The following is a 24,562-nucleotide window of genomic DNA, read 5'->3' as shown; positions in this document are numbered from 1 at the left end:
AAAGTACTTGTGTCTGATATACTCTATATTTAGTTTACCCGCTCTAAGACAATCTTCCTATGTGCAGCTCATTACATTTACAATGTGTTTTATTCTATAACCAGAACTGGCAGAGGAAAGAGAGGCATCCTCCTTGGGTGTCATGTTGCAAGGAAGGGAAGGGGGGGCACAACTGGGGCAGGGGCCTCCCCTGCCTCTGAATTGCATAGCCCTGTCCTGCATTGTGCAGTACTGAGCTGTCAAAACTCCTACAGATTACACTGGGAGATGGCGGATCTCCCTGTGTAACCATCAGTACTCTGCTTCATTGTCAGTATGGCAGCCACCTGCTCTGTACACCTCATCAGGCTCTCATAGAACTCTGATGATAATGATGATAATGATGATGAAGAGCTCCCTTCTCCCTTTGTAATCTGCAGGATTGAGCAATCACTTTGACAGCTCCACTCCTGCTCTGCATTCCTTTATGAAACAGAAATTCACCAATGAAAGCTACTATTCTATGTTTAAATAAACTTTTTAACAACATTTTAGCCCTTTATTAACCCTTAGTGAACCCTAAATTGTTTTTATTAACTCATTGCCTTCTCCTGTTAGTATTTTTAGTACATTTTAATTAATTTGGATTTGCAGTGCCAAATTTTAAAAATGCTTTGTAAAATGCTTTATACCAGATAAATTATTCTAGCGCATTTATAAAAGGGAAATTGAATACAGTTTGTAGTTTACCCTCTGTAGTTATCTGTAGTTAAAATTTTAGTGAACTGCGTCATCGCCTTCCTTCAGCTTTTGTTCTTTTATTGTTTGCAGTTTGTATGTAAACATTTTTAATTTATATATTAATTTATATTAGTCTTTTTAAGCACTAGATTAAATCTGGGGCGATGCATTTTGTCATTTTTGCCTTGGATTCCAGAGGACGTTGTTCCGGCTCTGCCTATAACTAACATCCAAACCCAAATAAAGCAGGACAGATAATAGCTATACATCCACAAGTCCCATCTCCTCTTGTAAATAGGTTAATACAACTTCCTCTAACAAATCACCAGATTTAAAAAAGAAAAAAAATGACAAACGGCAAGGGTGTAATCACGTTGCCGCAGCTAAGAAATATTAAAACAAGATTAGAGATGCAGATTATAGATCTGCTTACAGACTCAGCTCAGGAGATACAGAAGAGGCTTGTGGGGTTTGTACACATCTCTGAAATGATTGTCTTAATATGACGATCGTGTCACAGGATTAATCCTTCAGCTCATGCTATTTTTTGACCCAACAAATAAGCAGATGCATTAATCGTTCCTCCTGATAAACGGGTAATGCTTTTAGTCCCAACGTGTTAAAACCACTTCAATTAAACCTTGCCGTGGAAAATCCTTTCTCTCCAGACAGTGACTGATCTAGAAAAGCCCTTCTAGGTTAAGATACATCCCAACAGACAGATCCATTCATAAGTACAGTTATTTTTTTTGCTTCACATTCCGTTTAGAGGAACTGATGCTGATTTACTAAAGGAGTTGAGGATCTTGACTCAAACAGCGTGAAGAGGCACTTCAGTTATCCAATACTCAATCATGTGAAGTTGCTTCTTGTTAGAACAGGGCTTGACTCTATGTGGAGGTGGCCATCTTGGTAAAGGAGCAGGGCTTTGCTTCCACATGTCAGATCTTTTTCCTGATTACTGGTGATCTGATGACTGAATAGGTAATCAACATGAAGCAGCAGAAAAGAGGGAAAAGCAGAAACTTCCAGAATGAATAAGGCAGTAATAGGAAAGTATTGCACTAAAGGTCCTCGGGTACAGCGTGACCTCCAGCAAGCCCTCAGGAGAACGGTAAGCAGCACAGGAATTACATCACCAATTCTCACTCTTGCCAGACCAGAAAGTATAGGCACAGTGCTTGAGAACAGTGGTTTTCAACCCGTGTAACCTCAGGACCCACATTTGTCCTTGGTGATTCAGTCATGATCCAAGTCGCACTGCAATGGAATGCACGGTGCAGTACCGGGTGTTCGGGTACAGGCGATTGGACTGTGGGCGGGAGGTGCGTTTGGGGTGTCACTCAAATTAATTGCAACGCAACACACCTTCCACACCAGAACGTGCAGTAGGGGTGATTATGTGGTACAGTGCATTAATTGCATGGGACTGTGTGATTAACGCACTGTACTAGTGTGAACGGACACCCAAAAACACTGACAGACACACACACAACCTGGCACACTCAGACATTCTCACATACACACTCCCAAAATATATATATATATATAATTTTTTTTAAGATCCACCCAGTCTCCTTACTTTATGAGAACTTGACTGGATCCTCAGTTTGGGGTCCAGTGTGGGCTGCCGTGCTGTGACGGAGCTCCATCCATGCATGCATTGCTTGTACAGCTCCCCTGCGTGCCCTGCAAAGGTGCCAGGAGCCAGAATGTGACGTCAGTCCAGTCCAGGCCCCTCTACAGGGCACATGTGGAAGCTGTAAGCAATGCACATATGGATGGAGCTCCCTAATACTTCCAGCACACCCCACCTCAAGCTGACATGCAGGGCCGGGTAAGTATAATATTTTTGAGCACTTATCCCTTTCAGTTCGTAGGTAGCCCCACTGCGAGAGTTAAGAACACAGTTCTGCTTTAAGGAACTGCTTATAATGTTACATTTTCCTGTGCATTTTACAGGAGGGAAGAATGCAAAAAATTTGTCACACTGGGGTTAGGAGTGGTTTGTAGAGATTAAAAAAAATACAAAAGAAAGAAACATTTTCCTCCTAGGGCATGTTCTTTTTAACCTGTCCCAAGAGGACACCTTTCCTCACATTGATATTGCAGTTGAAGACACACAGTTTTGCAGGGCACGGATGTAAACTGTGACAGAACCTACAATTTCAAACTTAAAATAGAAACTATAGATTCAGCATTTTGTTTGCAAACAACATAGAAATACCAGAGCGCCTGCACTGTAAGGGCTTGTGTAGACATGCTTCAATGGGCGAATGCAGCGTGCTTTGGACAGAGTTCACTGTAGGTGCATATGATCTGCATTTGACCTGTCCCAAGCTGCTTTTGCACTCCCATAGATGTATAGGGAGAGAAGTAGCTCTGAAGTGGACAACAGCCCATTGTCACCGGCCCTAATAAATTTGATTCTATATACATCCTGTATGATAGCTTAACAAGAATTAAGTCTAGATAGTATGTGATGCACAAGACTCATAAAGTAAACAAAAAACATTTGGGTCTCAAACGCTCCCCCTCCCAGATGCTGCAGCTTACAGTAGGAGGGTTTCACCAGTACAGGCAGTGCTGTCAATCTAGAAAGCAGTAGGCAGGACTAAGTGTGGTCAGATGCTGACTGACAACCTACAGACTTGCAACATTTTTTCATCTCACAGTAGTGCAAGCAAGCAGGGTCTACATAAAAGAGTGGCAACTCTGTTCTGAATTCAGGAGCAGTGCAGCATTGTTGCCATCACAGGACACTGCAGTAGGTGGACTTTACTGGCAGGCTCAATATTTATTTATGGGATTCTGCAGGGGGATTAAGAGAGAACTGAAAGCACAGATGCACTAATAATTACATTGTATATATGTAAAAAATGTTACTGGCCAGACATAGTTCTACTTTAGGGTAATCTATAGTGATAAAATTAGAACACACCGCAATTCCACTTCCATTGCCACCTACAGTCTTGGATTAACTCTGCTATGCACTTTGATCTAGATCTGTTACAAGTCAACATTTGTGTCTAGCAACATGTTCTAAAGCTATGAAAGCTGTTGACTTGGAAAAATGAATACTATGTGACAACACACAGCCCAGATCAATATGTTTCTTCCTAGTTGAAAGGTTACAAGCAAATAGTAAAAGGTCTCTATACAGTACATACATAATACAAAATGAGGATGTTCTCTCCTCCCCGCTGGGCGCCGGTCTGTGTGCCTTCTGATGCAGTGGCCAGTGCCCAGCAGGGAGGAGGGAAGCTCTCAGGAGGCCAAGTGGGCGGTGACAGCTGTCATCTTACAGGAATCGGAGCTCTCCTCCCGGCTCTGCCTCCTGTGTCAGGATGGTGAGTGGAGGAGAGCGCTGTGATCTGTCACAAGAGGCGGAGCTCCCCACTGCCCGCTCAGCCTTCTGTGACAGCTGAGTTAGGATGGAAAGCGGTGTACAAACACTCGCCAATCAGCTGATCGTTGAGTGTTTGTAAATAATTGGACATAGCGTGCTTACTATGTCACAGTTACAAATGAATGGGAAGCGCTCAACATCACTTCCTGTTCACTCATGATTGTGGACATAGTAACTCATACTATCGCCTCAGTTTATGAATGGACAGGGGCACTCAGTATAGAGGATTCCTATTCATTCATAATAGGACCTGCGGAACACACTGCCCGTTCAGCATTGCAGTCAGCGGGGCGGGCTTGCGATAATCGCAAGTACGATCTGCCTGTCCATGATGGGCAGATCGTACGTTTTTTTTATTACTTTACAACCCTCGCAAGACAAAAGTCTTGCGAGGGTTGTAAAGTGTATGGTAAGCTTTAGGGTATGTTCACACCAGCAGCTGCACTCAACCAGACGGCTGCTGGTGTGCTTCTTCCTAAACCGTCACACTATTTCTTTTCTTTTAGAGCTTTTTCAAAATGTCGCAGGTGACATTTCATTCAGTTCTATGGTTGTACCGCATCTCAGTGTGGTGCGCTTAAAAAAAGTACTGCATGCCGTACTTTTTTTTTTTTAAGTGCATACCATTGAAAACACTGTGGTGTGAACTAAGCCCACCTACGACAAGGCAAAATGCTTTGTCTTGCCTTTGAGCTGCACTGGAAAAAAAAGCCAGCGCAGCCAGAACGCAAATAGTGTGGACCTGCCCTAAATTGGGGCTCAGATGTCGAATGACAGTGAGACATTCAGACATAATCCCAGCTCCAAAAGATCTTCCATACATCAGGTATATCCATAAACATTCAGATGTGAGGAGAATACATATTTAGGGAGAGAGAAGAGAACACATCTATACAACCCCCGATGCCAGCTTATATCGGAAGGGATTCACCCCCTACATCCTCTAGATCAAGCAAAGATCGTCTTCCCTCATAGCCATCTTTAAATTGTCTAATCATTCTGTCAATCGTCGGCCTTTCGCGCCAGTGTGAGCTTTCCGTCTATTCTTGCTGAAAGGTGTATTAATTACCAGTAAGAGTAAAACATGGCCCCATTAGGAGTAAGACACACTGGAAGGAAAGAAAGGCTGGATCCTTTGAGACATACCAATTATATCCTCTTTATTTGCAAGCTATTACTGTAAGCAGAAAAAGGTTAACCATATCTTTGCCAGACAGCAACAAAGCAGACATACACACAGCTCACTTAAAGCTGACCTTTACCCTTATCTTTAAAATAACAACAAACACACCTTTAGAAATGTTTAGTAATGACAATCTACAAACACATACATATAGATAATTGCCGGCTTTGTATTCTTTGCATATTATTTCTCTTTTCTTCCCCAGTCTTCTGACAGTGGCCATGTTTACTAAGGGCAGCTTACTAGCTCTCTTTTTACTTCCTGGATATCTGGCACATGTGACTAGACATGTAACTAGGACATGTGACCATGCAAATCATTTCAGGGGAGGAAAACGCCTCTCCCCGACAGAGGGCACCCCAGAGTACCAACACCTACTGTCTACGTGGGGGCTCCAACTCCCACCGACCATGTACCTGTTGCAAATCGTTGCCCCATGTTTGTTCACACCTCACCATGTATTAATACGTTTTATAGTCTTGACTATTGCATTACTGTACAAGATTGAACTTCATATCCATGTGCATTGTTTCATGCTCTGTTATGCACAACTTGGAAAAGATTTTTTAAAAAGAACTCAAATAAAGAATTTATAAAAAAAAACGCCTCTCCCTGAGATCTTCTGAGATTTCCCAGCAATGCTCTGCTGATGACAAGGCAATCCCAGTGTGCATTGCTTTGGCAAACTGAAGTCATTTGCCCTTTCAAAGCAGGAAGTGAATGCTCTGCAAGTGTAAGGCTGGGCACACACCTTACAACCATCGCAAGACTTTTGTCTTGCGATGGTTGTAAGGTACTTAAAAAAACGTACGATCTGCCTATGTTTCATAGGCAGATCGTACTTGCGATGATCGCAAGCCTAGCCCCCTGAGGGGCGGGCTTCCGATGACCGCAATGCCGAACGGGCAGTGTGCGCTTGCGCACACCGGCCTGTACGGCTGTTATCGTACGGACATGCCACAAACCCGCCAAACATCGTACGATGCTCGGCAGGTTTTCGAACATGTCCGTAAGTTTAAAGTCGTGCGACCTTACAGTAGTAGAGGTCGCACGGCTTCCACACACCTTACGATAATCGTATGATCGCGGGATTTCCCGCGATTATCGTACGATTATCGTAAGGTGTGTGGGGACCTTATGTATTTCACAATCACAGCATTTTACACCTGACATGTCTATGTTTTTATTAATCATCATACATAGAGGGATGCATTGGTAGAATTAGATTTTTGAGTGTAAAGCTCCGCGTTGAACATTTCAATGTCGTATAAATGCAGGAGGAAAGTAAAACTGCCTGTGTTGTCTATAGTCACAGCTGTGGTACAAAAAGTCTATGGGAATGTGAATAGCGCTACATTCCCTTTTACCATTTTTTCATGAAAATTCCCCATGATAAAATACACAAATTGCAGATGGAAACGAGATGGCAATATTTCTAAACGTATAAACCGCACCATGCAGGAAAACCAGGGAATCCACTGATGTTCTCCCTTTCCTGATTATTCAGTTATTGGATTCCGTCAGACCTTGGTCACCCATCAGATTGTTAAAGGATGCCTGTTTAGAGGTAACCACTGCTTATCTCCTTCCAAAAATTCAAGTTACCCGGCTGTTTCTACCTTCAATACTTCCTGCATTACTGACCCAAAACAAGCATTGGGATCAGGAATTTTAGAATGAAATCATAACAGATTTGTGTACTTGCTCTGGATCAGTGACTCAGAAACCAGTAACTTCTGCTCTCTCTCTCGTTGTGCAGGGTAATTGGTCTTGTATCCGCCCCCCTCTCCTTTTAGGGTGACTGGTCTTGTATACGCCCCCTCCTGTAGTCTTCTGCAGGCAGCCTCTCTCTACAAGCTATGTGCAGCACAGTGATGATGTCACCGCTACTTTTCCAAGGTGATAACAGTATTTGCAAAGGCATTTGGTGGATTTATTTTCTTTCTGGCTATTCAGGATGATATTTAGCAGAACGCTTTTGGTGCCCAGAGTTTAGCTTTAAAAAAACAAGAGGCCACTGAAAATGGGGGACCTTGGGGGAGGTATTTCCACGGGGGTCTCATACAGCTTACAGATGACTATCAATTGAAACCTATAACATAGGATCCAGACACGATACATTGTTATAATGTTGTCATTGTGGATCATTCCATCAGTTGCAAGACAGGAATTATGCTGTGCATCGTTAGGTAGAAATAGTGCAGTTTTCAAAGTACATTATTATTATTATCATTATTATTATACAGGATTTATATAGTGCCAACAGTTTGCTTGGCACTTTACAATATAAAGAAGACATTACAGTTACAATACAAATCAATGGCAAGGAGGGCCCTGCCGGTGAGGGCATACAATCTAAATATACATTTGGTATGCAGGTGCTATATCACAGTACTATCTGGTAAAGAACAAGCAGCTTCCTAAAGGCAAAACAGAAAAAAAAAGGCTCTGAGAAGCCGTCTCTGTTTACAAAGCTGGAGTTCTGTTCCCTTTGCTCAGATAGTTCTGGACTGCATCAGTGGTAGAGCCACTCCGGAGACGCATAAATCAGACTTACTTCCACCCGCAGGGAAGGCACAGCTAATAGTATAACTTAGGGACAGATAGATGTTTGTTGTTCCCTGTTTCCTTAATGCGTAACAATGACCTGTCAGGGGATTTTCTCTTCCACATCCATAACTGTAAAGAGAAATATCATTGTAATACAAAGCTAAGCTTTGAACATGACTAATTCTCATAAAGTATCCGACTGGAGAAAGTAAACTTTCTGATGTTGTCAGCTCCCTGGAGAATGAAGAATCCATCAACTAGGAGTGTACAGTGTATAGAGTTTGCAGCAAATGAAGATCCTTCCAAATGAGGACTGATCTTTTTCTATGGGGCTTATCTAAAAAGGTCGGACTGTAGAATTCCCCATTTTACAATTCCATTAGTTCATAAAAGTTTGTTAAATATTTCAGTTCACCTTTTACACTCATTAGCTCAGCGCTTTTTGGCTGTCCAATCTTTTAGTTTTTGTTCCAAAATTCTACTAAAATTGTCAACATTTGCCAAGCTTAATTCTAAAACTTAAAGGATACATACAGCTTTGTTGAGGATTCCTACAACATTAAATCAGCAAATTGAAGTGGGCCTTTAGGGCTTGTTCACACCAAATGCAGACCAGATCTGCATGAGTTTCTGCACACGCAGTGCAGTGGGTTGTGCCGCGTTTTTGATGCGTTCCTGGCCATTTTTGGGTTAAAAAAACATTTTTTTAAGTTTAAAATGGACTTTCAGTGCGTTCCAGGGCGTTTGCATGCGTTTTTGATGCATTCCAGAGCAGGTAAAATAGGGCTTACCCCCGTTCACTAAAAATCCCATCAGCATGCAACTCTGCATGCTGATATGAAATCATCTTACATGGATTAGTTAGATAAACATATTTTTCTTTTACTTACAATTATTGTTTGTCCACTTCCTGGTTCTCTTGGGCATTAGTGATGTAGCCTATGCCTAAGTGATGCATCCTGGGAAAGGTACATCACAATGCATTGCTGGGAAATCTCATAAGATCTCTGGGAAAGGCATTTTCCTCCCCTGAGATGATGTGCATGGTCCATTGTCCTAGTCACATGTGCCAGAAAGTAAAGAAAGATGGAATAATCTGCGCTTAGTAAAAAATGGCCACTGTGAGAAGAATGAAGAGGAAAAGAAAAACAAGGCATACAGAGAATAAAAAGCTGGGAATTATCTAGAAGTATGTGTTTGTAGATTGTCATTACTAAACATTTCAAAGGTGTGTTTATTGTCGTTTTAAAGATAAGGGTGAAAGATAAGGGTGAACTTCCTCTTTAAAGGGAACCATTGGTGAGAAAATCATAGAGTCTAACATTGCTGAATTCTAATTCTGTGCATGCTAGTTTCCTGGCTGTCATAGTCACTCTCAGGCTTCAGCACTTCAAGTCACTGACCCACAGCAAGTATGCAGAAAAGAAGTACTGACTTTCCTTATCTGCATACGTATTATAGTTTAATAATTCAGACCACATTGAAGACGGTGAAGATTGCATAATAGGCAGTCAACTAGCATTTGGAGAAGAAAAGAAGCAATGGCTGCCTTCATATTTAAACTTAATGTGGAAAATTGGCAATCCAAGAATCTTTTCACCAGCTTTAGCTCCACTTCAGCCTATCCCTAGAGTAGTACATGCAGTTTCTAAATTTTCCACAGACAACTCATTCCTTATATATACAGGTACCCATAGATCAGGAGTAGGCAAACTATGTGTCTCTCTCCAGCTGAGCTGAAAGTACAAATCCTATCATGCATCTGCATCTGGGAGTCATGCCTATGGCTTTCAGAGTCTTGCGATGCCTAATGGGATTTGTAGTTGCACCACAGCAGGAGAATCAGTTTGCCAATCCCTGCCATAGATATTAGATGACTGATACCCAATCCTGATGACTGCGATGTGTATGGGTAACCTTAACAAATACCCTTGGGTAAAGGATCTAAGGAACAAAAGATAATTGCTTGTGTCAGATTCATCCACCTGGCCGTTGTTTGCTGAGCACATCTGCGGCCTGCAGATCACATTAGGCTCAATTCAAAAAGCTCTGCACAAGGATTAGAACCATTATTGTCACCTGTAGGACTGTCATTTCCAAATCTTCCTGGACTTTGCTGAAAAGAACTATCGCTTTTTAAAAGATATGGATTCTTATCCTGGTGTTTTAGCTTGGAGAGATGAATCTATAGACCCACAAGTCCACTGAGGCATTGCAAGATTCTGACTGCCACAGCCATGACTCCCAGAGGCAGATGTATGCTGAGATTTGTAGTTTCACCACATCTGGAGTGCCCAGGTTGCCTACCCCTGCTTTAGGTCATATCAAAATAATGCATTAAACCAAGTTAGGGTTGGCATAGGCAGCCTGATAATAAAAAAGATTGCTTCATTTGGAGCCTCACTTGTGATCATCACACTGTTTCTGGATTCCTGCCTCCACAGTCGGAAGCACTCGTGGCACAAATGGGTGGCTCCAGAGGACCTGGCAAGGGGGAGCCATCCTCGAACTGGAAGGTGGAGCAGTGCTTAATGGAAAAACACTAATTGAAGGAAAAGAACAACTTAGAATATGAAGAAGCAGTATGCACTCTAATTCTTCCTATCAGCAGTAATTTCTGTTATACAAATTACCTTTAATATGACTTTAAATAGTGTATGGCTAAAGCCAGACATATGTTAGGATCAAAGAGAGTTTGTCAAAAGCACCTCCGAGAGGCCTCTTCATGCATGAGAGCATCCGCACATAAGTCACTGCACTCTAGTGCAAAATATCCCACTCCACAATACGAGGGGAAACCTACTTTGGATTCAAAGCCTCCAATCCATTCCTTCTTGAAAGCATGATAAGATCAGACCACTCTGATTTATAACCACACTTTTATAATAAACAAATCTCAACGTTATATAAAGGTTTATAGATGATGTTCATGAAAGTCATAAATCCTCCATATATTAAGGGTCAGTGCAAACAGTAAGGACCCATTCACACCAGATGCATTGGGCTAAAAGCAGACCTTACACTCAAAAATCAAATTCTACCAATGCATCCCTCTATGTATGAGGATTAATAATAACAGAATATCAGGTGTCAAATGCTGTGATTTTGAATTACTTACAATTGCAGAGCATTCACTTCCCGCTTTGAAAGGGCAAAATGACCTCCGTTTGGCAAAGCAATGCACACTGGGATTGCCTTGTCATAAGCAGAGCATTGCTGGGAAATCTTATCTGTAATCTCACGAGGTCTCAGAGAAAGGCATTTGCCTTCCCTGAGATGATGTGCATGGTCACATGTCCTAGTCACATGTGCCAGAAATCTCAGAAGTAAATGGAGAGGTAGTAATCTGCCCTTAGTAAACATGGCCACTGTCAAGGGATTGGGAAAGAAAAGAGAAACGAGGTATGCAAAGACTACAAAGCCTGCAATTATCTATACATATGTGTTTGTAGATTGTCATTAATAAACATGTCTAAAGGTGTGTTTGTTGTTATTTTAAAGATATGGGTAACGGTCCGCTTTAACTTGGCAGGTGTGCCAAGTGCAGTCCTAATATATTACTATTAGATCAGTTCACAACACCACATTGCAACATGCAGTACTACATGCAGTACTTTTTTTCACTGCAACATGTTGCAATGCTCTACACCCCACTGCAACCCGCTGGGATGAATAGAAATGAATAAACTGTGACTTAGTGATATTTTAATAAAGATTGAAGGAAAAAAAGTAAAGAGTGTGATGAGCTGAAACCAGTGAATTGCACCCAAATAAGCTCTCTGCACCACCTACCAGAACACAGCAGTGGCTGCAAGGTAGTGAGCACTGCTTCTGTCAACAGTCCTTTACATGGAGAGGTTTCTGGCTTTCTCAGGACAAAGGTCTGTAATTCTTTTACAGCTCCATCTGCTGGTGCAACCTGGTATTATGTTACATCCTGAAAATACAATTACTCCTTCAAAGAACAATTGTATTTTTAAATGGTCAAACTTCAAAAAAACAAAGCCCCTCAGATCTGGCCCGGAAAATAGTGTGAACCTGCCTGCAGTTACAGTGCATTCCAGACCAGACAAAATGAGACATGCAGTATGAATCTGGTCTGGTCTGGTCTAGAACGGAATGTGTTGGTGTGAACAGAGGCCAGAAATAGCATAGGGATACATTAGGATGCATTTTGGGTCTGGAAACAATCTGGTCTGCTCTGGAGATGATCTAGATGTGGTGTGAATGGGCCCTTAAACAGGGGCAAAGAACATTCACTGATGGTCGATAGGGGCTGTGAGAGCTGAGGATGCCTGCTTGTTATTATGTGGAAGGGCCCCAAATAAATGACTAAAGGTGGCCATGGATTGATAGAATTTCATTCAGTCAGTCAGAGAAAAATGTTCCAACCTGACCGTACTAAAGATTTCACTGACAGTATCAAAACCGAAAATCAACTAGTTAGAAAGTGTTCGAACAATCGTTCATGGACAATTTCCGAACAAAATTCAAAGTTTGGCCACCTTTGGACGTATCTTTAAAGTGCCTTTTAAAGTACACAACAGATCCGTGCTTCACTATAAATATGTTCATACTGTAAAAATGATCTAAAACTTCCTGTGCATACATTCCCCAGTCTCTAGCATTGTGGGAATTATATTATTAGTGACTTTAAAAGCGACAAAATGTTCCTTGAGGAAAGAAATACATAAAATGCCTGCGACTCTCTGATCTCTAATTCTATAAGCTTTTAAGATGTTACAGAACATGAGGATTTAATTAGCAACAATGAGAAGCTGCAGGGAACAAGTTAAAATCAGATAATATTGTGGTCATCACACACTTAACCCCTTAAACACCAGACATCTAGAAACATATGAGTTCAGGCTGATGCACAGCATTAAACTATTAGACCCCATTCACACCTGAGCGTTTTGTAGCTCGAATGCCTACGCTACAATGCTCCAAAGGAGGAATCCCGTTGTTTTCTATGGCCCCTGTTGACATGAGAGCGTTTTGTCAAAATGCCTGTAGCTCAAGAAAAGTAAATGAGCTTCTTTTAGAGGAGTCAAGCATTTTGGACCCAATACACTTAAATGGGAGTTTTGAGTACCTGAAAAATGCTCACTTCAAGTGTGAATGGGGCTTAAAAGTAGATGTAACCCTAACTGAACAACAATTAGTTGGCTGAATAGCTTTTGCCAATTTGTTATGTTTTGTTTTTAGTAAAATATGTGTCTTCACCTTTTTTCATCCTTCCTTGCATCTCAGTGCTGCTGATCTGCAGCCTCTTTATAGCAACTGTCTGTCTACATGCATAGACTTCAGTGATGGCCGTGCGGTATTTCTCATGGTGTGTTTCAGGTGACAATGATAGGCCCTGGCTGCATAATGTGTGTTGAAGCGGCCACCAGAAGTCTCCACTGGAAGCTTGTTTGACAAGGTGAGGGTGCATGACCCCATAACAGAGACAGAGAGGGGAATTTATCAAAACTGGAGCAGACAAAATCTGGAGCAGTTGCCCATGGCAACCAATCAACTTTTCTCTTTCATTTTCAAATCTTGACTTAACAAACTGAAAAGAGAAGCTGATTGGTTGCCCCGCCAACTGCTGCAGATTTTGTCTTCTCCCGTTTTGATAAATTCCCTCAAGAGTGTTTTCACCCTATATTGTTTAGGAAGTGCCCTGAACATGGAAATCCCCTTGCAGTGGGGCTGCCCCATGCTGCAAGAGTTAAATGCTCTGCTAGGTTTAGGTCAGGGGTGGACAATTAAAGTCTCTTATTTTTTGTCATATATCTACCGCTATTAAGCAGCAGATATATGCCTCGTGATTTAAAAAACAAAAAAATACAGGTCAAATACCTAATTACCTACCTGTTCCAGCGCTGCTCACTCCCAGCTCACGAAATTCTGTGAAGAAGGAGTGTGCGGGCGCATGCGCAGTAGAGGGGGCAAAAACACACTGAAGCTCAATGGACGCATCCGGAAGCATGCACGTTGCACAGACACTGTGGGAACGAGAAGTCTGCGGTGGATCAGAGACCGGCACCAGCGCTGTAGGGACTGTCGGAAACTAATGGAAGGAAGACGATGATCGCAGCAAGAGGCATCAAATGAGATAAGTCTTTACAGCAGCAATGGTGGGGGGGTGTTATATTTAATGTCACTTTAATATGGAATTTAGGAGCCAGTCTGTCCAATCTAGGAGCCAGCTCCATAAACAACATCTAGAGAAAACCTTAAGGCCCCATTCACACCTGACCGTTTTGTAGCGCGTCCTACGCTCGATGAACGCTCTACAAAACGGTCAAAAAAATAAATAGCATTGTAGTCAATGGTATCGTTCCCACCTGTCCGTATTTCCGCCCGTCCCGAACGCACTACAAAACGGCCCACGCATGAAAAGGTCCCGGAGCGTTTTTTGCTGCGTATTGGTCCGTTTTGTAGGGCGTTTTCCATTTGTATACTGCCAAGTAGCCTTTGGAATCGCGCGACGGTCATGCGACTTTTTTACCGCGAATCGCGGTAAAAAAAACGCGTGACGGTCGCACGGCAGACGCGCATATTACAATACGCATAGGTGTGAATGGGGCCTAAAGCTAGACACCAGCTACAGTTATTGACTTCCTGACTCCTGGGATTTGTCCAGCCCTGGTCTAGGCTACTTACTGACTCCATCCTTGCTCCCCAGACTCCCTCCAGGTTACAAGGGCGATACCGGCAGCCTCTTCCCACCCGTGTCTCCAGCAGAAGCCCACTGACATAATCAAGTACAAGGCAGGGCTATATGTGTGGATGCCGAGGGAAATTCCACAAGCCAGGATGCGGTGAGCAACGACTGCTGGGGGAGCGGGGATCAAGTAAGTAAAGCATTTTACTTCGGTCTTTTACATAGACCTAAACAAGCATTTACCCGGTGCAGTACAGGGGCAACCCTACTGTAAGGGGAGATTTGTGTTTCCCCCAGAGATATGCTTTAAAGATATTGAAAATGACTTTTGCAATGACATTAACATATTTAAGATTATAAGAGATTTTAGTTTAAACTTTAAATGGTACAATACTTCCCAAGAAGTGTCATGCCAGCTTGTAAAAGGCAAGAGCGATGATGGTTTGGCTGCTTCCTACTGCACAAAACTAAACAGACGAGTGTTAATTGTAGCTCTGCTCACAATCTGTTTAGCACTCACGCTATACGAACAGAGAGTATGCAAATAAATGTATGAAAATAATAATGGTAATCAGGGAAATAGCAGCTCGGATACAGCCGTCAGCAGCTGTAATCTCCAGGGGTTCAGAGAAAGCAAAGGATCTGGAAGGAAGAGGATGGTGGTGAGGCTGGGGGAGGAACGATGGAAGCAGAGAGGGCTTTGACACAGCGATACACCTCCACATAATCTGCTGTGACTTTCTATTTCTGGATCCAATAAAAACAACCTTGTAGCACTTTGCTGGAACTTGCGCAGTCATTTCAGATCTTGGATAGATCTATTGGGCCCTGGGGTCCTTGCCAGTGATACACTGAAAAAGCCACCTGCGTTAACCCTTCCTGTCCCCAAGTGTGCCAGCTATTCCTGCATAGAATAATCACTGCAAGCCTTAGTCCTATTACATGAAGAGAAAATCACAGAGATGTGTGTTAGGGAACAGCACACTGTAGCAGTTATCCTCTACACCAGGGGTGCCCACAATTTTTGTGTTTAAGATCTACTTTTCAAATGACGAGCTACATGAGATCTACCAATGAAAAAAAAAAAACTCTATCTCCTGTCTGTCTCTCCTTGTTCATTCTCCTGGCTGTCTTTCCTCTGTCTCTCTCCTTGCTGTTATTCCTCGTTTTCACTTCTGGCTATCTCTCTTCGCTCTCTTAGCTGTCTCTCCTTGCTCTCTCCCCTGGCTGTCTCTCTTCTCTCTCTTTCCTGGCTGTCTCTCCTTGCTCCCTCCCCTGGCTGTCTCTCCTCTCTCTCTCCCCTGGCTGTCTCTCTTCTCTCTCTTTCCTGGCTGTCTCTCTTCTCTCTCTCCCCTGGCTGTCTCTCTTCTCTCTTTCCTGGCTGTCTCTCCTTGCTCTCTCTCCTGGCTGTCTCTCTTCTCTCTCTTTCCTGGCTGTCTCTCCTTGCTCTCTCTCCTGGCTGTCTCTCTTCTCTCTCTTTCCTGGCTGTCTCTCCTTGCTCCCTCCCCTGGCTGTCTCTCCTTGCTCTCTCTCCTGGCTCACCTTGCTGTATTTTGCAAACAGTGCAGTGCAACAGACTGTGTAAACGAATATTCTTTGATGTAAAGAATAGAACGGTGTCAGGGAGCTTGGCTCAGCAGACTCAGGCTAATAGGTAATCATGTGTGCACAGCTAAATAAATATACCAAAATGTAAAAAAGTGGCTGCCATTCACACCCTTCCTGATCTACCAGCATCAGCTTTGAGAGCTACTGGTAGATCACGATCTACCTAATGGGCACCCCTGCTCTACAGCGTCTTTCTTACTTTATTACTGATGACAAACCCTTGGCCTCACAAGAATTTGGAAGATTACAAAACATATTACAATGGTTGTGATATAAGTGTTACATTTCATGACCACCATGACCAAGAACACCACCTGATATCTTACAAATGACCAGTACCATGAGTTGGATTCACTTCTATTTGTTCCGAAGCTTGTGTTCAGTCACAGAAGAGAAAGAGTAATTCTTGGTTGTACTGAAGGAGGATCACTGAAGAGCAAAATCAACTCTTCTAAAACACAAGAAGTTTTCTCATTGATTTCCACAAGGGTTGAGAAGGTTTCCCCTCCTTCTAACAACTGGCAGGTACCCAAAGATTCAATTGCTAGTTCTTTTAGCCATGTGCATGCTTCAGCGAATTAATGAACCTCAGTCATTCATCCCTACTGGCCAGCATTCTGAAAACACACTTGTGGAAATCAATCACATCCAATCACTTTGTACAGATTCTTCTCACTTCTGCTCTTATATCTGTTGTACTTAAGATACTCAGATTGGACTTATCACAAGTGAAAATAGGCAGAAAATGTGTGAAAAGTGTACTAATAAGAAACTTTCTTGTGGCCCGTAGAAACCAATCATCTTACAACTGTCATTTCTGCAGAGCATAATTGAAAGCGACAAAAAGATTTTAAATTGGTTACTATGGGCAACAAGAATTTTTTCAGATGCTCCCATTGAAGTCTATTGAGGGCGAAAACACAGAATCATACCACAAAAAAGATCCTGTACTTTATGGTGCGTCGAGTGACAGCACATTGCTCAGATGTGAACAGGCACAATAGAATAACATAGGAATCTGAGTGTCGAGCATTGAATCGCTTCTGAAAATGCCTTTCAAATCATTCCGGTATGAATAGGGGCATAAAGAAGAACTCCAGGAGCTTAAAACACTTACATTTGCAGTGAAGCCACCCCAGCGCTGCAAAGAGTTAAGTGCTTGTTTTGTCTAGTGGTGCTCAAATATGGACCTGCATTAGATGTGAAGATGTCAGCGGTCCTTAGACCGCCAGGGTGATAAAAAGCTGGAGGACTGGACTAGCAGCATGGAGGTTCCAAGTATCAGGTGATTACATCTGCTTTATCTGGCTCCCCTAGACAACACCAGCACTTAACCCCTGTAGCGCTAAATAGTCGCACTGCACGAGTAAATTCCTGGAGTACTTCTTTAAGTGCATTAACCCATAGCAGCCAATCAGAATCCACCTTCTAATGGTCTGACTCATGCAAAGTCATTTCTGATTGGTTGCTAAGGAAACCCATACTGTGAAAATATATTGGCAGTCATTGCTGACTTCTTTCTAAAAATGTTAGTTGCCTGGATGTGTTTCTGAATGACTGGCCAAGACTAGGTATAGATCCAACAAAGTGACAGTGAAGTCACAGCTTTTGGCCTACAGGTTTTTTTCTGGATCGGTGACTGAGATAATACAGAAACCACTGACCTAGCATGACAACCAGGAAAGTGGTATTTCAGGTAGGATAGGACAGCATTGGCAATCGCCATAGTCTCTCGGAACATTCTTCTTATTAGGGATGCACCGATGCCTAGCCAGATACTTCCGGTATCAGGAAGCCTGGCAGCGAGTCATTACATGCTGCCCGGCTTTCTGATTGGCCGGGAAGCCGCCTTCATGCTCCCTCATCACCTCGTGACGATGGAGCATGGAGCCAACCGCCGTGTAATTACACGACGCCCAACTTCCTGATTGGCCAGAAAGCCGGCTCAATGCTTTCTCGTCATCTAGTGACGAGAAGCATGGAGACAGCTTCCCTACTAATGGGGAAGCCGGGTGGCGAGTCATTACACGCTGCCCAGCTTCCCGGCCAATCAGGAAGCCAGGTGGCGAGTCATTACACACCACCTGGCTTCCCTAATGGGACTTCTGGTATCGGTATCTGAGAGTACCGAAAAAAATATATCGGTACTCGATACCGAAAAACCGGTATCGGTGCATCCCTACTTCTTATAATACAACTCTTTAATAAATAAGGCCAAATGTGACCCTAATGTACACCTGACATGTAACGCGCCCAGGTCCAATACTGAGCCCAATCGCTACGTCCAGCTTACTTGATCCGGGAAGTGTATTTTCAATGCATCAACATCTGGTTTTCTTTCTTACTGAGACTCGCTGTCATAGCTAGTACCACACAAATGCCTTCACTAATGTCTACCACCCTCCTGGGAGCTGTGACACCCTTGGTAAAGCTGCTATTGATTCCCTGAAATGCAGCTGCATACCAGAGCGCAATGCTAAGCTGATCTCACTGGTTTCCTTCAAGTAGACCCGTCCGGATCTGGTTATTACGAGTCTAGAAGCCCAAACTGTAAACGGTTTACTTTCCATGCATGGAGCACAGTTCTTACTCATTGCACATTTCACTTTCATACACATTAGCAATTGAAATACTTCTACCAGAAGTGACATCATTCCCCACATTTATACTATTACAACAACGATATACTGTATGCAGAGATGAGATTGTTACATGTTGAAAATGAAAGTATTTGTTACAAGTTTTCTACCACAGTGTTCAATAAACTTCCAAAGAAAATCATACATTCTGCTCAGTGATTTCCATGTGATCCCATTGAAACCTATGGGGGGGGGGATGCACTGTGTAGCACCAAATCGAGCAAAGTGATTTCTATTGCATTTTAGCAAAAGGGTCTGTTCACACTATAGCATTGTGCTATACAGTATCCATGCATTTGACACAGCACACCTAGCATGTGGTACCATGTGCTAGTGCACTGCCATTAATTTGAATGGCACCCCAATGCGCCTCCCAACGGCCAAGCATTGCAGCTCAACACACAGTACCACATTACTGGGCGTTGCAGTGCAATGGAAAAAGTACTCCTTTTTTTCACCATACCGCAATGCACAGTATTGTGGTACTGCAAGCTGCGCTACACTGCAACACATGAGGTGCGCTGGGGTGCCATTCAAATGAACTGTAATGCAACACACCAGCGCACCTAGCAGGCCCTACATTGCGATGTTTGATAGCGTGCGGTAAAAGCACAGATACCGTTGTGGGAATTTATCAAAACTGGAGCAGATTTGCATGGCAACCAATTAGCTTCTAACTCCCATTTTCAAATCCAAACTGAAGAGAGATGCTGATTGGTTGCTATGGGCAACTGCTCCAGTTTCTGTCTGCTCCAGTTTTGATAAATATCCCCCCGTATGTTTAGTGCAATGTTATAATGTGAGCAAGTTCTGACAGGATATGTGCAAAACGCACTAGTGTTAAATCACTGATTGCTGCAATGCCTTGCATGACAATAAACATGTTAATGTTCTACCTCATTTAGATGTGAAAAATAAACACATTTTATTACTCTCATCCTGTGTGTAAAACAAGAACCGTATGTGCGTGCGCTTGTCATTTGAAGAACACTTTGACAGCTCTGCCGTTTCATTGATGGCGCTATGGTACATGACTTGTAACATGAGCTCCTGGGTTAGATTGAGTTTTCTTGCTCAATTCATTTATCTCTGCTGTCTGTTCCTAATAAAATGCACCACTTAACCTACAGAACAACTGTCAGTCCCGTGACATTACAGCGTACATCGGGTGTCTGACAAGGAATGGGTGCCACTGATTTGTTACATTAAAGATCACACATCTGTGTGGATGCCAGCTTTCTGATAGAAATAGTGCCATCATGTGTGGTCATGTGACAGAGACATGCCGATTTTTCCTCACTGCATCCTTTAATGATCAGTGTGACAGTCACAGTTCAGTCACCATAAGACAGTGACAAAACACCGACGGTATATCGGGACATTCAGAATTCAGCTCTGACACTGACAGCCCATAGACTAAGCATCTGAAAGCCACAACGGACATGCAGGTGCAGCAGATCTATAGGTGTACAAGCTAATATTCCTGATGGACATCAAATATCATTCCCCGTCTTTTCTACTCTGTGAGCCGATGAATGTGAAACAATAAAACACTTTCAGAGACACTGTGATAAATATTTCAGCCAACATCTGACTGGCCACATAGTAATGGAGAATGTACTGTATAATGGATGTTCAGACAGACAAGTGATGTTGCTTGGTGCCCCATCAATGTTACATGTGCCTCTTGATGCTGTTTGAGAACCAGTGTTCCAATACAGATAACAATGTTTAGGAAATGCTTCTAACACATATACACAATTGTAATGGAGTCATACAATCCAAGCACTTATTATTGAGGTGTAGCTGATATTCAGTTTCCAAGTTTTGGGTAATCAGTGTTTTATGTTGTTCAGCAGGGATGATCTCAGGTTCAGACTGAACCCGGTCTGAACTTGAGCTTCTCCGAGCACAAAAGTGGCATGAGCCACCTGCACAATCAGCTGCGGGCTGGGGCATTCCTCACCCGCAGCTGCACCAAAACTAAGGGGCGGGAAACTTGTGTTAATGTGACTGGCCTTAATGTCATTATCCAAATATAGCCATGTGGCCATACAAGGTCAATGACGTCACTGCATCCCGCCCCCTTTTACTTATGTGCAGCTGCGGGCAGGGAAGTCCCTGGCCACAGCTGATTGAGAGACAGTAGGAGTAGCTGCCTTCCATATTCAGAGGCGATCCTTTCATGTTCAAAGAAGCTAGAGTTTAGACCTGGTTTGCTCCAAACCTGAGCTCACCTCCATTGTTCAGTGGTTAAAGTACTTGTAAACTCAAACTGGATGACATTTTATTTGCTAAACACTGTGAGGGTCATTTATCAAAACTGGAGCAGACAGAACCTGTCTTTGATAAATTCCCCCCAGTGTATCACAAACAATTGCCATTTTTTGGCATGCCAAATTCTAATGCTGACAACAGTGGACCATGCCTGCAAAAAATCACTCCATCCCATTGTTTTTGCACAGTTGCCAGTTACCAGTCCCTGCCCAGCCATGTTAACGTGAGCAGTGATTTAAATGTGCAACCATTGATGGTCCACATATCACTATATCGATGCTCCCATCCATGCCAGTATAGTGATGGTGATAGTGGTGCTGATATGCATTGATTTCAGTATAGTGATGAGGGTGCTGTCTTACATTGATGTCAGTATAGTGATGGTGGTGCTGTCATATGTGTGTCCAGTATAGTGATGGTGGTGTTGTCATACATTGATGTCAGTATAGTGATGATGGTGATGTCATACATGTGTTCAGTATAGTGATGATGGTGCTGTCATACATGTGTTCAGTATAGTGATGAGGGTGCTGTCTTACATTGATGTCAGTGTAGTGATGGTGGTGCTGTCATATGTGTGTCCAGTATAGTGACGGCGATGCTGTCATACATTGATGTCATTCTAGTGATGGTGGTGATGTCATACATTGATGTCAGTATAGTGATGGTGGTGCTGTCATACATTGGTGTCAGTATAGTGATGATGGTGTTGTCATACATTGATGTCAGTATAACTATGATGGTGCTGTCATACATGTGTCAGTATAGTGATGATGGTGTTGTCATACATTGATGTCAGTATAGTGATGATGGTGCTGTCATACATGTGTTCTGTATAGTGATGGTGGTGCTGTCATACATGTGTCAGTATAGTGCTGGTGGTGCTGTCATACATGTGTCAGTATAGTGATGATGGTGTTGTCATACATTGATGTCAGTATAACTATGATGGTGCTGTCATACATGTGTCAGTATAGTGATGATGGTGTTGTCATACACTGATTTCAGTATAGTGATGATGGTGCTGTCATACATGTGTTCTGTATAGTGATGGTGGTGCTGTCCTACATGTGTCAGTATAGTGCTGGTGGTGCTGTCATACATGTGTTCGGTATCCTCTCCTCCCATTGTTGTAGTACGGATGCCCAGCCTACATCAATAAACATTCAGAAGTAGGGTGAAGTGACGATTACACGTGATCTCCCGGCTGATCATTGTCCTGATACCAGCACAAGATGATCACCCCCCATTGTTGTAGCCCCGATGCCCACACATTGTCCCGCTGGTACTAACCTTGATAATGCTGCTCCTCCGGGGTGCCGCCTTGGCAGCTTCCATAAGGCTGACCTCGGTGACCCCGCTCCTCCGTTCCCTGCCCCGGCCATGCTCCGGGCACAGTTCACAACCTCCGTCCAGCCCCTCTGCCATGGTACTCAGTGCCCCGTAACTTCCATTCCCGGAGGGCTCTAGCATAGAAGGGAGGCAGAGAGCGGCAGGCGGCTCCAAGAAGACTCTGGCAGTGCTGGAGGCTGCAGGGCGCTCAGTACAGGAGGCTCCGGAGCTTCTGCATGGCGCTGGCAGGCACACATACACACACTGACAGACACTCCGGTGTATGCAACTGGGAGCCCACCGAGCACCGCATGAGGGAGCCGGGCACAGCTGGGCGAGCCTGGGGACAGCGCCACAATCTGATTGGGTGACCTCCTCCAGCACTGTGCGACGATTGGCTCTTCGGATCCTGAGTAGTAGTGGGCTTTGAGGATGCTTCAACGCTGATTGGAGCACGGACGACAACGGGCGGGTCTATTGTGTGACAGTTCCATGTGCATGGGAGGGGGATGTTGTGAAGGGAGGCTCCTGTGTGGAGGGAGCGCTAAATGACATCCTTCTGCCACCCCCCCTCCTGTGCACACAAAGCGACCCTTCCCAGTGCTGCTGTCAAGTCACCTGTGCTAAGGTGCACATCACCCGCTGCGTCCTAGAGCGATGAGCTCTATGGGCGCCAAAGCTTAGTTCTGCCTGATATATGAGAAGAGGATACAAAGTATCTCCTTTCCATTATGTGCCGAACTTTTGGGTGTCACTATAGACTGTGCAAGAACAAAGGGGAGAGTTAGTAAGGGGTGCGTGAATCGTTTATTGCATTTACAAAACAGATTAACTGGGGAGATTCGCCTGCACATTCACCAGATCAAGAGCTCATGAAGATGTGTTCTTCAATGGGGAAAAAGTGCAAATGTGTGGTGAATGTCACATTGCCAGGTATAAGGGCGTGTTTACACCTCCAATGCATTATAACATTGGTGTGCGGTGTAACGAGCGTTGCGCTGTAATACGTTAATAGGCGTTCGCAGTGATTTCATTTTTTGCTCCCCTGTACAGTGTTATGTTTAGGTGCTGCAATGCATTGTGATGGCTATGAGCTGCGGATGCCAGCACTGCCGACTGTTCTTACATAGGGGCTACCAGGGCCGGCCTTAGGCCTTGTTCACACCAAGCGTGGAGCAGATCCGACCAGAGCAGGTGCAGACCGGATCAAAACTGCGTCCAATGTATTCCTATGGTATTTTGACCTCCAGTTCACATCACAGCGTGCGGATCCAGAGCAGGTGAAAAAACTGCGGCAAGCCCTATTTTACCTGCTCTGGAATGCATCAAAAACGCAACCCAATGCAATTCAATGGGAAAAAATAACCATAAAGAAAAAAAACCTCTATGGTCATCTGTCATGACTTAATCTTCCTTTGTCACTTCCTGTCTTTGGAAAAGGTGACCTTGTCAGCTGGAGAGCAAAGGAAAAATGGTGGACCAGTTTTGTGACCCAGAGAGATTCATAAGTATGGTTCAACAGTGCCCTGAGCTATATGACAGCAGACACTTTCAATATAAGAACAATAGAAAGAAGGCTGACCAGTGGAGTTTGATGGCAGGGAGAGTTTTCCCAGGATATAAGGATATGTCCTTGACAGATAAGGAGAGCTGTGGTGAGTACTTCAATGTGAATGGCATTATATACTAGTAGTTCCTCAAATGCAGTATTCCATCCACCCCCCTTCCCCCACCACTCCTCCTTATCACACTGCCTGCTTGCTCACTGACACCTGCAGCTGCTTTTCATGCAAAAAAACCGCGTCAAAAACGCATCGTGTGTGTGCAGAAACCTGACCGGATCTGGTCTGCATTTGGTGTGAACAAGGCCTTTAGGCGCCCTGTGCAAGAAAGCTTTACAGCGCCCCTCAGTGGCCACACCCTTTGGTGGCCACACCCCCAGTAACCACACCCATTTCCCCCAATATCCGCACCATTTAAAGACTCCTATTTTGTTAAGCCGCAAAGAAACATATTAAAAAGTATGATAAAAATAAAACTTTTATTCAAAGATAATACATTTGTAGGCACAATAAAAGTATTCTTATCAAATAAAACAACACAAAGCAAACAATAAATGTCACAAAACAATACACTTTTTAAAAATAATTTTTTACAGTTTTTATTATTTTAATTTTTTATTATTTATT

The 24,562-nt window shown here is 43.4% G+C and overlaps 1 protein-coding gene across 1 annotated transcript in view; it reads right to left on the bottom strand.

Annotated features, from left to right (window-relative positions):
• PLCL1 (phospholipase C like 1) overlaps positions 1-22,661 on the bottom strand; it is a 234,037-nt gene extending 211,376 nt beyond the window's left edge. The window contains exon 1 of the mRNA XM_018566877.1: positions 22,335-22,661. Coding sequence (XP_018422379.1) covers positions 22,335-22,514 — 180 coding nt within the window. The 5' untranslated portion in view covers positions 22,515-22,661. The remainder of the gene's footprint in view (positions 1-22,334) is intronic.
• Between the last annotated feature and the right edge of the window lie 1,901 nt (positions 22,662-24,562).

Source organism: Nanorana parkeri, unplaced genomic scaffold, assembly GCF_000935625.1.
Source record: "Nanorana parkeri isolate BGI_ZX_2015 unplaced genomic scaffold, ASM93562v1 scaffold985, whole genome shotgun sequence".
Classification (NCBI taxonomy): domain Eukaryota; kingdom Metazoa; phylum Chordata; class Amphibia; order Anura; family Dicroglossidae; genus Nanorana; species Nanorana parkeri.
Note: the sequence above shows the minus strand (reverse complement) of the source record. Positions and strands in the feature narration are given on the sequence as shown.